The sequence below is a fragment of the Littorina saxatilis genome, linkage group LG2 (assembly GCF_037325665.1).
Source record: "Littorina saxatilis isolate snail1 linkage group LG2, US_GU_Lsax_2.0, whole genome shotgun sequence".
In the NCBI taxonomy this organism is placed as follows: Eukaryota; Metazoa; Mollusca; class Gastropoda; order Littorinimorpha; family Littorinidae; genus Littorina; species Littorina saxatilis.
Window position 1 is genome coordinate 14,071,903 of NC_090246.1, and position 15,000 is coordinate 14,086,902.

Genomic DNA, 15,000 nt, shown 5'->3' on the forward strand with positions numbered 1-15,000 from the left:
ACGCTCATGAAGATTTGTACAACTTATCAGAAACAAGTGATGTGAATGTTAATGAGGAAAGCATAGGTTCTGAGGTTGTTGATATTTCTGATGTTGAAATATCACTGGTGTTTGCGCGGAGAACTGTCCCAGGACGGATGGAAACCTACATGTGTGTCCAAGCTGCTAACGTCAACTCGAGGACAACCGACGGATGGAGCGAGTAAGTGATTTCTTTTTTTTTGGCTCTCAATGTTAGTTTTGCTGTTACAGTGAGGGGGGGGGGGGAGTACATACTGCTGTATCTGTATATGTAGATGTAGGTGTGTTTTGTCCTGTTACAGTGGGGGAGGGGGGTGTTGTACATACTGCTGAATCTGTAGCTGTAGGTGTGTTTTGTCTTGTTACAGTGGGGGGGGGGTGTACATACTGCTGTATCTGTAGCTGTAGGTGTGATTTGTGCTGTTACAGTGGGGGTGGGGTGTGTGTGTACATACTGCTGTAGATGTAGGTGTGTATTGTTACAGGGGGAGGGGGGGTACATACTGCTGTAGCTGTTAGTGATTTTTGCACTGTTACACTGGGGGGGGGGGGGGGGTGTGGAGTACATACTGCTGAATCTGTAGCTGTAAGTGTGGTTTGCACTGTTACACTTGGGGGGGGGGGGGTGTACATACTGATTTATCTGTAGCTGTAGGTGTGTGTATTGCATTGTAACACTGGGGGGGGGGGGGGTGTACATACTGATGTATCTGTAGCTGTAGGTGTGTGTATTGCATTGTAACACTTGGGGGGGGGTGTACATACTGATCTATCTGTAGCTGGTGGTGTGTTTTGCACTGTTACGCACTTGGGGGGGGGGGGGTGTACACACTAACTGCTGAATCTGTAGCTGTATGTGTGTTTTGCACAGTGACACTGGGGGGGGGGGGGGGGTTGTACATACTGCTGAATCTGTAGCTGTAGGTGTGTTTTGTACTGTTACTCTTGGGGTGGAGGGGGGGTGGGGGTTGTACATACTGATGTAACTGTAGCTGTAGGTGTGTTATGTACTGTTACAGTAGGGGGGGGAGGGGGGGTTGAACATACTGCTGTTTTTGTAGCTGTAGGTGTGTTTTGCACACAGGGGGGGGGGGGGGGTTGGGGTTGTACATACTGCTGTATCTGTAGCTCTAGGTGTGTTTTGCACTCTACACGGGGGAAGGGGGTGGAGTGTTGTATGTTTTGTACTGTTACAGTGGTGGCAGCGGGGGGAGGGGGGTGTACATAATTCTGAATCTGTAGCTGTAAATGAGTTTTGTACTGTTACAGTGGGGGCGGGGGGGGGGGTTGGGGGTTGTACATATTACTGCTGTAGCCGAAGGTGTGTTTTGCACTGTTACACTGGGGGGGGGGGGGGGGGTTGTACACACTGCTGTATCTGTAGTAGTAGGTGCGATTTGTGCTGTTACATTTGGTGGGGGGGGGGGGGGGTGTACATACTGCTGTAGCTGTAGGTGTTTTTTGCACTGTTACACTTGGGTTGGGGGAGGGGGGGGTTGTACATACTGCTGAATCTGTAGCTGTAAGTGTGTTTTGCACTGTTACATTGGGGGGGGGGGGGGGGTATACATACTGCTGTATCTGTAGCTGTAGGTGTGTTTTGTACTGTTACTAAGGGGGAGGGGGTGTACATACTGCTGTAGCTGTAAGTAATTTTTGCACTGTTACACTTGGGGGGGGGGGGGGTTGTACATACATTTTTAATGAGTCCTTAGAGAAGCATTCTGTCCCCCGTTGTTTTAAGTCGTCTGTGATAGTCCCTGTCCCCAAGAAACCCCGTGTCGCCCAGCTTAATGACTACCGCCCAGTCGCACTCACATCAGTGGCCATGAAGGTTTTTGAGCGGATCGTTCTGTCCTACTTAAAGGCATGCACTGGTGCCTCACGTGACCCTCTCCAGTTCGCTTATCGGGCAAACAGATCGGTTGAGGACGCTGTAGCGCTAGGTCTGTTCCACATCCTGCGTCATCTGGAGAAGTCACGTTCATACGCTAGAATCTTATTTCTCGATTTTAGTAGTGCTTTTAATACAATTATCCCCCACATGCTGTTTGACAAGCTGTCAGCCCTGAACGTACATCCGTCCATCTGTCATTGGGTTTTAGACTTTCTCTTAGACCGTCCACAGGTAGTCAAGGTGAACGGTTCATACTCTTGCTCAGCCACGCTGAACACAGGGACGCCCCAGGGGTGTGTGCTTTCTCCACTTTTATTCACACTTTTCACGAACGACTGTGTATCATCAGATCCATCTGTGCTGGTTCTGAAGTTTTCAGATGACACGACAGTTGAGGGGCTGATTTCCAACGATGATGAAAGTGTGTATAGAGAGGAGGTGGAACAGTTGGTTGGCTGGTGCTCTGACAACAACTTAGAGCTCAATGTCTCTAAAACCAAAGAAATGATTGTAGATTTTAGAAAGAACAAACTCGCACTCACCCCTTTAGAGATCAACGGTGAAAGTGTTGAGCAGGTCGACTCCTTTAGATTTTTAGGCACAATCATCTCGAGCGACCTCACATGGGACAAAAACACAGAGCCCATCATCAAGAAGTGTCAGCAGAGGCTTCACTTCCTTAGACAGCTGAAGAAATTTAGACTGAACCAAGCCATCCAAAAGCAGTTCTTTGGGGCTACTGTAGAAAGCATTCTGTGTTTTTCAGTCACCGTGTGGTTTAGCGGTGCCAGTGCTAGGAACAAGGAAGAGCTGGAGCGCATTGTCAGACAAGCGTCTCGTATTGTGGGTTGCGAACTTCCGTCAGTCGCCTCACTGTACAGCTCACGTTTAGCAAAGAGAGTTAGGGGTATAGTGGCAGACTCATCTCACCCAGCCGGCCATCTGTTCGAGCTCCTCCCGTCAGGCAAGCGCTTCCGCGCTCTGAAGAGCAGGACTTCTCGTTTCAGAAACAGTTTCTTTCCTGAGGCAGTCCTTGCGGCCTCAATGGTGGATCGTTCTTAGATCTGTTAGATTTGTGATATGTGTCAGTTAAAGTTTTGAAAGGGATCGAGTATCCTTAAATGAAATATCTTAATAGATGTAAGGGTTGTGTCCTTTGAATAACTGTGTAGGACAGACTCTAAAGGTAGAGGTTCGTAAATTTACAGAGGTCATAAAGACGAAATGCGAAAAAAACCAAAGTAATACAAGGGGAAACATTTCAAAACGGCGAGGGCAGTCTTAACGGGTGGTTCTGTTGTAGCCAGTTCGTGTAGAAGAGCACCTGCTATTGCTAGTAATTAGCTAATGAGTTCGTGACTAGCGGGAAACTCTACTCGTGGTTCCGGACGTCGATATGAAAAATGTGATGATTTTTCTTGTTCCCTTTGACGAGTGTGGTCATACATAGGCCTACTATGTGAGTATGTGAGTGTGTTGGTGGTTTAGTTCAAGCGGAGGGTACAAGGCTCACAGACAGACCAAAAGTTACATAGAGCTAGACAGGCATGAGACCAAGGGTAGGGCGGATGGTGGTGAGAGAGGTGAAGGGACGGGGAATGTTTACAGTGCCCACCAGTGTTTAGCTCAGGCACCGTCGCGGCAGACGCGCCTTAGTTCCATGCAGGAAAATGCAGCGCGCTATTCTGGCAATCTGGCCGCAACTATCGCCCTCATCTCTAGGGCAGACTGATATCAAGAGGTGTAAGTACACCCGCCTTCAGGCTCAGGCATTTTCAAACGCTCGACTCAAGACTGTAGACGATAAATTGCGCATCTAGCCCGCTCACACATACACACACACACACAAACACGCACGCACGCAGGCACACACAGACACACACACATACACACACACACACACACACACACACACACACACACACACCACACACATACACACACACACACACACGCGCGCGCACACACACACACACCATTGTGCAAATATGGTTGTACACACTTCTTTACTCTCAGATACTGAAGTACAATTTAATTTGTTATTTAATTTGTTAATCTTGTGTGATCTGTAAGAAATTAAGAATGATACGATGATGGCCCACTCTAAGTCTGTACGAAAATAGAATAAATAAATAACAAAAATATAAATGAATTTATAAACAAAATAAGGAAAAAAAAGTAAATATGTAGATAAATACAGAAATAATGAAGTAGATAAATAGATAAATAAATGAATAAAATAAAACATTTTATTTTTATTTTTTTTACATGCAGAAGAACACTGTACTGAAAAACTTGACGATATCTGATGAAGTGGCACTTTCCATAAACTCCAACTGTAATGTGCATATACCACTCTTAAAAAGAAAAGCAACGACCATACTAACTTTCTCCCTAAGCAATACAAATAAAAGGATAACATTTTATATCTTCTAGCGCTAAGCCAATGTAGACAAATATATACATCTAAGCTCGTTGGCACACCTTATTTTGCTTGCGAAGAAAACACCACGAAAAGCAACGGAAACACAACAACAAGATAAAATAGTGACACAAAATGATGGAAAAGTAACGATTATAATAAACAATTCCATAATCCAAAGAACAGAAAAATGCTCAGACGATTCCCCTTCGTTTAAATGTATTAGCGTACAATTTGTTCGCAACTCGCCGCTTCTGCTGAAACGACAGTCAAGCAAGTTTGATGGATTGATTGATTTATTGATTGACCGATTGAATGATTGATTGACTTATTTATTCATCAGTAAAAGTCAACAAAACCTCCACGTGTCTTAAGTTTAAAATTCAAACAAACAAACAAACAAACAAACAAGCAAACAAAACAACAAACAACTGAGAAACTCTCAGCTGAAAGCTTTTGATCTCAAAAGAATTCTGCAAGATAACGTTTACAGCTGTTCCTGGATGCATTAACATGGATAACAAATAAATGTATCGAGACAAAAAACAAAACAAAACTCCCACAGTACACTGAAAATGGTCACCGAGTGAAAATGGCAAACACACTACTGCCACAGACGGGTTTACTTTAAGACTGTTTTTACAACAATTAAAAACAGAGTCCTTCAGTCTGTATGCAACACAATTGAAAAATTAAAGAACAAAGGTGAACACTGGCACAGAATTGAATGCGCAGCGTAGGTTATGGGAGGGCGGTTCATTAAAAAAACCAAATACGCGGATACATGACAATTAATACAATAACAATTGTCCTGAATAAAAAGAAACCATGTCTAAGTACTATAAGCACAGACAAAGTTATTCTAGCAGGTCAATTAATTTTGATGAATTTGTAAATGATGCATTTCAGATTGAATATCAGGGTTGCGCACGAGTTTAGTAAGTCGCAAAAGCACAGCAATGCGTTGAAGACGCATTCCTCGAGAATGTCATTATCAACTGGCACAGTAATGTACGCACTGTGCTCGGACGATTTTAATTCATATAACTAATTTCATCCCTCAGTGATTTAGAGTAAATAATGAGCAGACTAAACAAAACAAAAGCAAAAACAAACAAACAAAGAATCCAACAACAACAACAACACCAATATCAACACCGAAGTGCAAGTGCACGCACGATTAATCACACAAACCTCTCCATATGTGACCATCCCTGCCTCTCAACTCCCCCCCCCCCCCCACGCCCCAACCCCATCCAACCCCCATTCCATTCCTGCGCGCCCAAGTGTTAAGGTAAATCCTCGTTGAAAACGAGTAGTTCAAGAGTCTATCAAATCAACAGCTACACTTTAAGGGTTCGTTGGCGTACGTACCATCATCCAATGAATGCCACGCATTTTCCCCTTAAAAGTAACGTGACGCGATTCGTGGGTTACCGGAAAAGCAATATCCCGTCTTGGTGCCATTTTTATTGGCACACTCCTTCTCGTGAACAAACTTCGGCTCACAATTTCAGATCTGGCCAGGCTTTGACATGGGATAAGACCATCCCTCCACTTGGTCACATACCACAAATGAACAAACTGGGTACACTCTGTGCACACTAGGATTTTTTTTCTGAAATAGGTTTGTAAAAGCCACTAGGGTTATTTTAAGAAATTAATTTACAAACAAATTTTTCCTCACTACAGCAAGCAGTCGTGGTAATGATTTTTGGTATGTGACCAAGTGGAGGGATGGTCTAATCCCATGTAAAAGTCTTGCCAGATCTGACGACGGTGAGCCGAACTCTTTACGCGGAAAGGAGTGCATGTGCCTTAAAATAAATTATGTTCCAGGCACAGTGGACTCTGTCATGCATTAAAAAACGATGATGTATTCATATGAAAAATAATCAATAAATCAATAAATAAATTAAAAATAAGGCACCAATTTTAAAAGATCAGTCGACGAACAAGTCACTATCCAAGATTAACATGACACTATTCGCATATCATTTAAGTCAATGAATATATATAGTAAACGAAAATGTAAAGACCAACTCGCACATCGACAGGATATTGCAGATGATGACTTCGAACTGGGCAGTACTGTCTTTTTTATTAGCCCAGGTGTGACGTCATCATATTTGTATAGCATCACTTTCAGATACCGGTATTATCTTAGTTGGAGATTTCAATGACCAGCAAAGACGGCAATGTAAACGACGATCTTGTTCATCCTGAAGTTTAACGGTCATCGAGTTTGAAACTAAAGCCACCACCTCCACCACCACAGCGTCAAAATTGCCCTTGCAGTTAGGTTTTGATTTCAGATTTATGACGTAAACGGCAATGTAACTCCACAACATCTATGACATCATCAGAACCTGTGTCCTTGTTCATCTTGAAGTTTTAACGGTTGTCGACTTTGAAACTAAAGCCGCAACCACAACAACCACAGCGTCAAAGTTGTCCTTGTTGTTAGGTTTCGATTTCAGAGTTGTGACGTAACGACAATGTAACCCCACAACCACTATGACTCTTGGTCGACTGACGTCATCAGCATCCGACAAACAAATATGTGTCTACTGGTCGAGTAAATAGTATTGCAAATGGCTGACGCGACTATCACTTTTGCTGTGCCCACTTTGAGGTGCAGGAGGTACAACTTTCTGACCGTTGCAACTCCAGGCGTCATAGACAATCACAACCAATCGAAGCAATCCCTTCTCAGTGACAGCTAGGTAACCATAATCGGCATTCCTCTACTCAAGTTCCCAAAAATATGACACTGTTCTCACATCAGTGACGTCACGAACAAATACACAATCCTTCCATCATAGCTCTCAGACGGTAATGACGCTGTTTGGGCACTTAATGACGTTATCGACAAACGAATACACATCATATCAAAGCCCTCAGTAATGCTTTTGTCTTTGCAATTAATGACGTCATCGACAAATACACACCATCACATTCATAATCCCACAACACTTTTAAGCGCTTACACAGCTTTCCCCCTTTATGACGTCATCGACAACCGCAGCCAGCCACCACCATTCCGTCATAGTGGTATTTGTAGGTGATGACGCCAACCAGCTTTCACACTTATGACGTCATCGACAACCACAGCCGGCCACCACCATTCCGTCATAGTGGTATTTGTAGGTGATGACGCCATTCTTGTCCAGATAGAGAATGGAGATGGGCTCGAGCTTTGTGGGCACGCAACACGCACGTGCCGCACTCTTTGGCTGCACAGCGTGCACGAGCGTCTGAATGATGGCGTGGTTGGTCGGGGAGAGGTGGTCGCCAATTGGGAGGTAGCACTTGCCAACACACTCGAAGGCCTGCAAATACCAAACAGAGTTGTATTTAAAACTTGAGTTTTGTTTATTAAACGGATTTAAAATATATTGCATTAGAACTAATTTGATTTAATATGATTTAGCTTAGTTGGGTTTTGTTTATTACAATTTAGTTTGTTAATGTTGTTGTTGTTGTTGTTGTTGTATTTTTTAGTTTAGTAGATTTTAATTTAATTTTGTCTATTGCGAAATGTGTGAGCGCACGGTTTTTGAATTAAGACCTGGTACCTATGATGCGTACGCGCATTTGGGAGGATTATTTCAGCAAGTTTATTGTTGTTGTTGTTGTTGTTGTTGTTGTTGTTGTTGTTGTTTTGTTATGCTCAAATGAATGTGTCCAAGTTGAAATAGGCCTACACTGTTACCCAACGTTTAAGGCTGGAAATATGTTGATGCACGAGAGAGTTTTCAAGAGAAGGAATGTAACTGTAACATTCACAGTTCCCTCGACTGAAAGCAGTCATGCGAGTTCCCGCTGACATGAGTTGTAAACAATCATGACGCTAGTAGCTCTCAAAGAAACATTTGATGGAGAAGGGCATTGATCGGTACTCATATCAGTACAGTGGAACCCCCCCCCCCCCCGCCCCGCCCCCGCCCCCCCCCCCCCTTTAAAGACATCCTAATATCTGAGAAAATCAAGTCTTGAAAAGGAGAAAGTCTGCAAACGGGGGTAACATTTACAGATGCCACGTCTGTTATGAATAAAAAGTCTGAAAACGGGGATTCCACTGTATACCACCAAAACCATGAAACAACAGCTAATCTAATGTCGTTATGAGCCCAACACCCCCCCCCCCCTCTCTCTCTCTCTCTCTCTCTCTCTCTCTCTCTCTCTCTCTCTCTCTCTCTCTCTCTCTCTCTCAGTCTCTCTCTTGTCGTGGAAAAAACAGTCTGCTATCTATTGATCGAAAGATAACAAGAACTAATGCTTCTACTACAAGAGTCCCGTGATACTCTTTTGTGATGTACAGTGCAGCTGAAAAAGATCGGGCACACCAGCCTGAGCAGGCAGTAGCCATCTATTGTCGCGGACATGCGCACGGGTGTGGTGTATGGCAACAGAAAGTGTATGGGAGGCGATAGCGACCAAAAAGAACCAAGACCTATCAGTGGCTGACGTAGAAATGCTGTGCCATGCAAGCCACAGCAGGCTGACCGAGGCTATTTCTAGGTGACTGTTATGTAGACAGCCAGTGTTTATGAAAACTGGCTCAATCTCTTGCGTCCTTCGTATGCCACCGTGTGTACTGTTATTTGCTTCCAAGGATCTATGCTGCCAGAGGCTTTTTTCCCGTTTATTGGTTGTACCAGAGACATAGATTGTACCCTGCGTGGGCAGGAGGTGTCATGTATTGTTCGATACAGCTTCCACACAACTCAATATGATACATTTTTCTCATAAAGCACAGCATTATGAAATGACGAAAGACATAATAATATAGGAACAGGCGACAGCAGTAAGTAAATAAACAATAATTCAAAAGATACCAAAATAAACAGAAAAAAAACATCAACAAATCAATAAATAGATGAATGAATGAATAAACAGAGAGCAAGTGTATAATTATCAAATCAAATCCATAGAAACAAATTCACAACAACCGACGAACATGTCGCACAAAAAAACAAAAACAAAAACAAATCAAATCACAACATCCAGAGTGAGCAAACATTCCTGAGTTTCAATACGCGCAGTTGATAAAGCCATCAAGACGATTCCTATTACAGAGCGCTTTAACTGCGCAGTTCATTTACCGTAGCGCTTCTAAAGAGTGCGGATTTGTACATCGTATTTCAGTAGAAGCTCACACAGTGGGCTTCTGTGACAGTTCTATCACTTACCTTGTGACTGGAACGAAATCCAGGATGTTTAACTTCGCTATTGATAAGAACTAAATCCAAAATCAATGCATTGCAATTTAAACCCAGCTAGCACACAAAAACATAATGCGACAAATTCCGTACCCCAACTAAAAAATTCATTCACTGTTCACTTCATTCAAACTTTCTACGCCATTAAAGGCACTCAACTCGGCTATGCTTACGAGGGCGGCGGTTACGTGACCCTTGTAAAATAAAAAAAAATGTATCCCAAAAGTGTGCCAGATAGTCATGTGGACATGGAGCGCCTTTTTAATTTTAGTTGGGGTACGAAATTTTGTCGAAATATTTTGCGGGTGCTAAGTTTAGTAGAAGATTGAGAAAGTAAAAGTTGTTTCAATACTCATCTGGCATGCCATGAGAGGACTCTGCTGTCATTACAATAATACAGTTAAGACAGGTATACAGGTTTTCCTTCTACAGTTTGAGACTCACCTGGTACCCCTGAGGTGCAATGATCCACTGGTGCCAGTTGATATCCTGGAAGTCCACGTAAAGCGGCTTCCGCCGGCAGCTGTTCCGCTTCCGCTTGTCTCTGCGTACTCTTAGCGGTACCACTTCCGGTTTTGAACTTTTTGCGTCCGGAAGAAAGAGTTCTCTTCTTTGACGTTTTGAAACTGCCACGTGTTTAGTTTTTGATGAAGAAGGGGAAACGTCAATGTCATTTTCTTCAGCGTTGTTAAAAATGTCCGCCTGTGCTTCCTTTGAGTTACCTGCAATAGTGTCTGAAGAATCATCGGACTGCTCACTCGTGTCGTACGAAGACGCCTCGTGGTCGATCAAGTTCTGTAACTCTTGTTTGACGTGCATTGCGGCGTCTCTGGAGAACACGACGAGTAGCGGCCCTTCGTTGTGCTCAGGGTCAACGTCGATGTCCAGAGCAGCTGCAGTCCCGTTCCTCCCTCCGTGGAACACGCTGTCAATCTTTACCTCTAGCACGTGAACTCCGTCCCCCGTCCTTGACCCCTGTCTGACCCAAGACTGCACCACGTGAGTGACGTCGAAAGCTTCCCAGCCCGAAGCATGGCCGTACACTCGCCTACAAGCCACTGGAGGGAGGTGTTGGGTCCCCAGGCCGTCGTACACTCTCACCTCCCTGTCCTCTCCCACGTAAGTGTTACGGTCTTGTTTGACCAGCGTGTAGAGACGGAGCTCGGCGCGAGAGATTTCTTCACCGTTCAACAGGCTGGTGACGTTGAAGACTAGCATGTGGTGACGTGTCTCTCGACCTGGCAACTGCTCGTCAGCGCCATCGTTGCTTTTGACGTCATTTTGTTCCACTTCAACGTCAGCGGTGTCTGGAACATGAATTATAATTGCATTACTAATTTTGTTGAGGTTGTCATGCACATCATGTTGGACGTTTAATTTCTATTAATATCGTTACAAATTTCACTCACATATTTTAGACCTACGATGGAAAAGTCAACGGACGGGAAATGTGGTTTTTTTCTGAAAAAAAAGGATGTTGGCATAGGGAAGAAAAAGAAACATGCTCTTGTGAAGGCTTGTAATATCATTATTAACGTGTTATTTGCATTTGCGCTGATAACTTTACTGTTGGTCAGAGACAGTGTCAGAGAGAGAGAGAGAGAGAGAGAGAGAGAGAGAGAGAGAGAGAGAGAGAGAGAGAGAGAGAGAGAGAGAGAGAGAGAGAGAGAGAGAGAGAGAGAGATGACGATGCATAACGGCAAAAGGACAAACCAAAAGATAACCATCCACCATCCTTGTAAAAACAAATTATTGTTCTTTTTTATGTACCTTTGGAGAGTTACGCTTTCAAAAGCCAACCCAAGCCATGCCATGAATCCACTAACCCCAACCCCGTATCAGAGTGCCTGCATAAAGTCGATGCCGTAAACCAAAGGGCACACACATGACCAACACCAATGTACAATAAGTTGCGAAAGGCGAAAATACAACATTTAGTCAAGCTGTCGAACTCACAGAATAAAACTGAACGTACTGCATTTTTTTCACCAAGACTGTATACTCGTAGCATCGTCAGTCCACCGCTCGTGGCAAAGGCAGTGAAATTGACTAGCCCGAATAGCGCGGTAGTGGTTGCGCAAAGCAGGATAGCATGCTTTTCTGTATCTCTGTTCTTTTTAACTTTCTGAGCTTGTTTTTAATACAAATATATCATATCTGTATGTTTTTGGACTCAGGAACCGACAAGGAATCAGATGAAATTGTTTTTAAATCGATTTCGGAAATTTAATTTTTATCGTAATTTTCATATTTTTGATTTTCAGAGCTTGTTTTTAATCCAAATATAACATATTTATATGTTTTTGGAATCAGAAAATGATGAAGAGTAAGATGAAATTGATTTTGGATCGCTTTATAAAAAAATAATTTTAATTACAATTTTCAGATTTGCAATGACCAAACTCATTAATTAATTTTCAAGCCCCCATGCTGAAATGCAATACCGAAGTCCAAGGTTCGTCGAAGATTACTTGACCAAAATTTCAACCAATTTGGTTGAAAAATGAGAGCGTGACAGTGCTGCCTCAATTTCCACAAAAAGACGGATATGACTCCATCAAAGACATTTATCAAAAATATGAAAAAAAGGGTGGGGATATCATACTTAGGCACTCTCATGTAAAGTTTCATAAAGATCGGTCAGGTAGTTATCTCTGAATCGCTGTACACACACACACACATATATACATACATACTTGACTAAAATTATGTAAAAACGAGATGGGCTCAAATTCAAACTGCACCGGTTTCACTCAAAGCCACCTGCCATCCAATCCTATTTCTATGGTGTGGTGCTGCATACTTCTCCCTATGTCGGTGCTGCATACTTCTCGCCTATCACAACCACAGAGAAACTCGCATGCAATTCTTGTCTGCTCGTTGCGCCCGCTACTCTATTTCTCGTGATTATCGCCCAACCCTCATACCCATTAATTTGCTCGTGCGAAACGAGATGTCGATAATTCGGTCTTGCGGAAACCATTTCTTGTGGTCTGCGCTGATGTTCAGGCAGTTGGGTTTTGACGTCGATGATATTTTTTTTACATTTAGTCAAGTTTTGACTAAATGTTTTAAAAATAGAGGGGGAATCGAGACAAGGGTCATGGTGTATGTGTGTGTGTGTTTGTGTGTGTGTGTGTGTGTGTGTGTGTGTGTGTGTGTGTGTGTGCGTGTGTGTGTCTGTCTGTCTGTCTGTCTGTGCGTGTGAGTGTGTGTGTAGAGCGATTCAGACCAAACTACTTGACCGATCTTTATGAAATTTGATATGAGAGTTCCTGGGAATGATATCCCCGGACGTTTTTTTCTTTTTTTCGATAAATACTTTTGATGACGTCATATCCGGCTTTTTGTAAAAGTTGAGGTGGCACTGTCACACCCTCATTTTTCAATCAAATTGATTGATTGTAAAGCAATCTTCGACGAAGGCCGGACTTCGGTATTGCATTTCAGCTTGGTGGCTTACAAATTAATTTATGACTTTAGTCATTAAAAATCTGAAAATTGTAATTATTTTTTTATATAAAACGATCCAAATTTACGTTCATCTTATTCTTCATCATTTTCTGATTCCAAAAACATATAAATATGTTATATTTGGATTAAAAACAAGCTCTGAAAATTAAAATTACAAAAATTATGATCAAAATTAAATTTCCGAAATCGATTTAAAAACAATTTCATCTTATTCCTTGTCGGTTTCTGATTCCAAAAACATATAGATATGATATGTTTGGATTAAAAACACGCTCAGAAAGTTAAAACGAAGAGAGGTACAGAAAAGCGTGCTATGCTGCACAGCGAAACCACTACCGCGCTGAACAGGCTCGTCAGTTTCACTCCGTTTTGCACAAGCGGCGGACTACGGTCATTGTGAAAAAATGCAGTGCGTTCAGTTTCATTCTGTGAGTTCCACAGCTTGACTAAATGTAGTAATTTCGCCTTACGCGACTTGTTTATTATTATTACCATTGGTATGTTTTAACGTCTTATGACTATATAATTCGATCTTGCAGAAATCATAATTGTGTTGAGGTTTTGTGCTGACGAAAACTTAGTTGGGTTTTGACGTCGATGAAATGTGTTGTTGAGTTTTCATTCATAACCAGCTGAGTAACAAATGTTTAAATGAGACAAATCGAGGTAATGAATGGGTTTAACCTTCAGGGGAAACGTGCATTATCAAAGTAAAAGCCCATTAGGCTGTTTATTTTATTCGTGAAACCATCGCAGCTTTGGATTCGTGTTTCCGAGGAAAACGACTGGAAGAATTCACTCTCAAAGACCCAATCAATGTTAAAACAAGAGGCGAAGCCTTCAAGGCTCACGTAAGAAATCGACAAACAGTAACACAAACCAGAGATACTGTTCTCTGCACAAACTCAATCACTCCGTCACACATACACACACACACAGTAAGCATAGGTGACACGGTGCAAGAGTGCGAGACACTAGATCTAGATCTGTCTGTCTGTAGCCTACTTACACGACTGCCAGATGGCCAGATCGACACTGGAAACACGCTGTGCAGATTAACCTGTAGGAAATCTCCTTCGGTATCTGCTTTGTCTATTTTTCTGGAGCTACGAAACCGAACAATGTGAAATCGTCTTCTCCGAATCGGCGAACTGCAGCTCGGTGATAACTATATCTATACCACAATCCTTCACGCGATCTGACCTAACCTTAACCCCTGACCACATACCACACACGATACAAACCAGTCAGGTGCTTTTACCCCCCCAAAACCCCCCACCACCCGTTTTCTTTGGATACACACTTTAACTACATACGTGCCGACGAAATGTTGATCATTGCTTCAATACTTTGAAGCTGTTGCTTGAATAATAACCAGGTAAAATTAGTATTTCGGTGTTCAGTCAAATGTTACAGTTTCTACCATAGACATACATACATACGCACGCACGCACGCACGCACGCACAGACAGAGAAAAGTTAGCATCGCATAGGCTACACTTACGTGAGCCAATTACCGCGAAGACTCTCGGTCAATTTGCAACAAGGCTGTGCGGTCGCAAATTGCGCAACGAAAGGTCTTAAAACACTGACGAGGATAGGTACATGGGAAAAAGTGACTGACTTCGCAAAGTGATGGCAGCTCTGTGAATTAGAAGAAAAGCGACGCAAAGTTTAGACGTCACATACAAATATGACGCAATCAATTGAACTTCTGACGCGTTTTGGGACCCTGAATTGCATTCTAAAAGTTAGGCTTCCTGTCGGTGATTGTGCGTGCTTTTTCACTACCAAAATGATGAGAAAAAACTATGTTTGGGTGTCTTGTTGCTAGACCTGCATTTTATTTTGTGTGGTCCCCTGTATTCAGTTACGAGAAATATATAATTGTCACATGATCATTATATGCATAATGTTACAGTCTACAGTTAGCATTTTTGTGATGGGCTAGGATTTTGAAT

General features: G+C 42.7%; 2 protein-coding genes across 2 annotated transcripts in view; both read right to left on the bottom strand.

Moving 5' to 3' along the window:
- Positions 1-15,000, bottom strand: part of LOC138958263 (G protein-activated inward rectifier potassium channel 3-like) — a 347,146-nt gene that overhangs the window by 46,080 nt on the left and 286,066 nt on the right. The window lies entirely within an intron of this gene.
- LOC138958258 (bone morphogenetic protein 10-like) overlaps positions 5,616-15,000 on the bottom strand; it is a 15,325-nt gene continuing 5,940 nt past the window's right edge. The window contains exons 2-3 of the mRNA XM_070329369.1: positions 10,010-10,872; positions 5,616-7,672 (exon numbers count right to left, since the gene is read on the bottom strand). Coding sequence (XP_070185470.1) covers positions 7,439-7,672; positions 10,010-10,872 — 1,097 coding nt within the window. The 3' untranslated portion in view covers positions 5,616-7,438. The remainder of the gene's footprint in view (positions 7,673-10,009; positions 10,873-15,000) is intronic.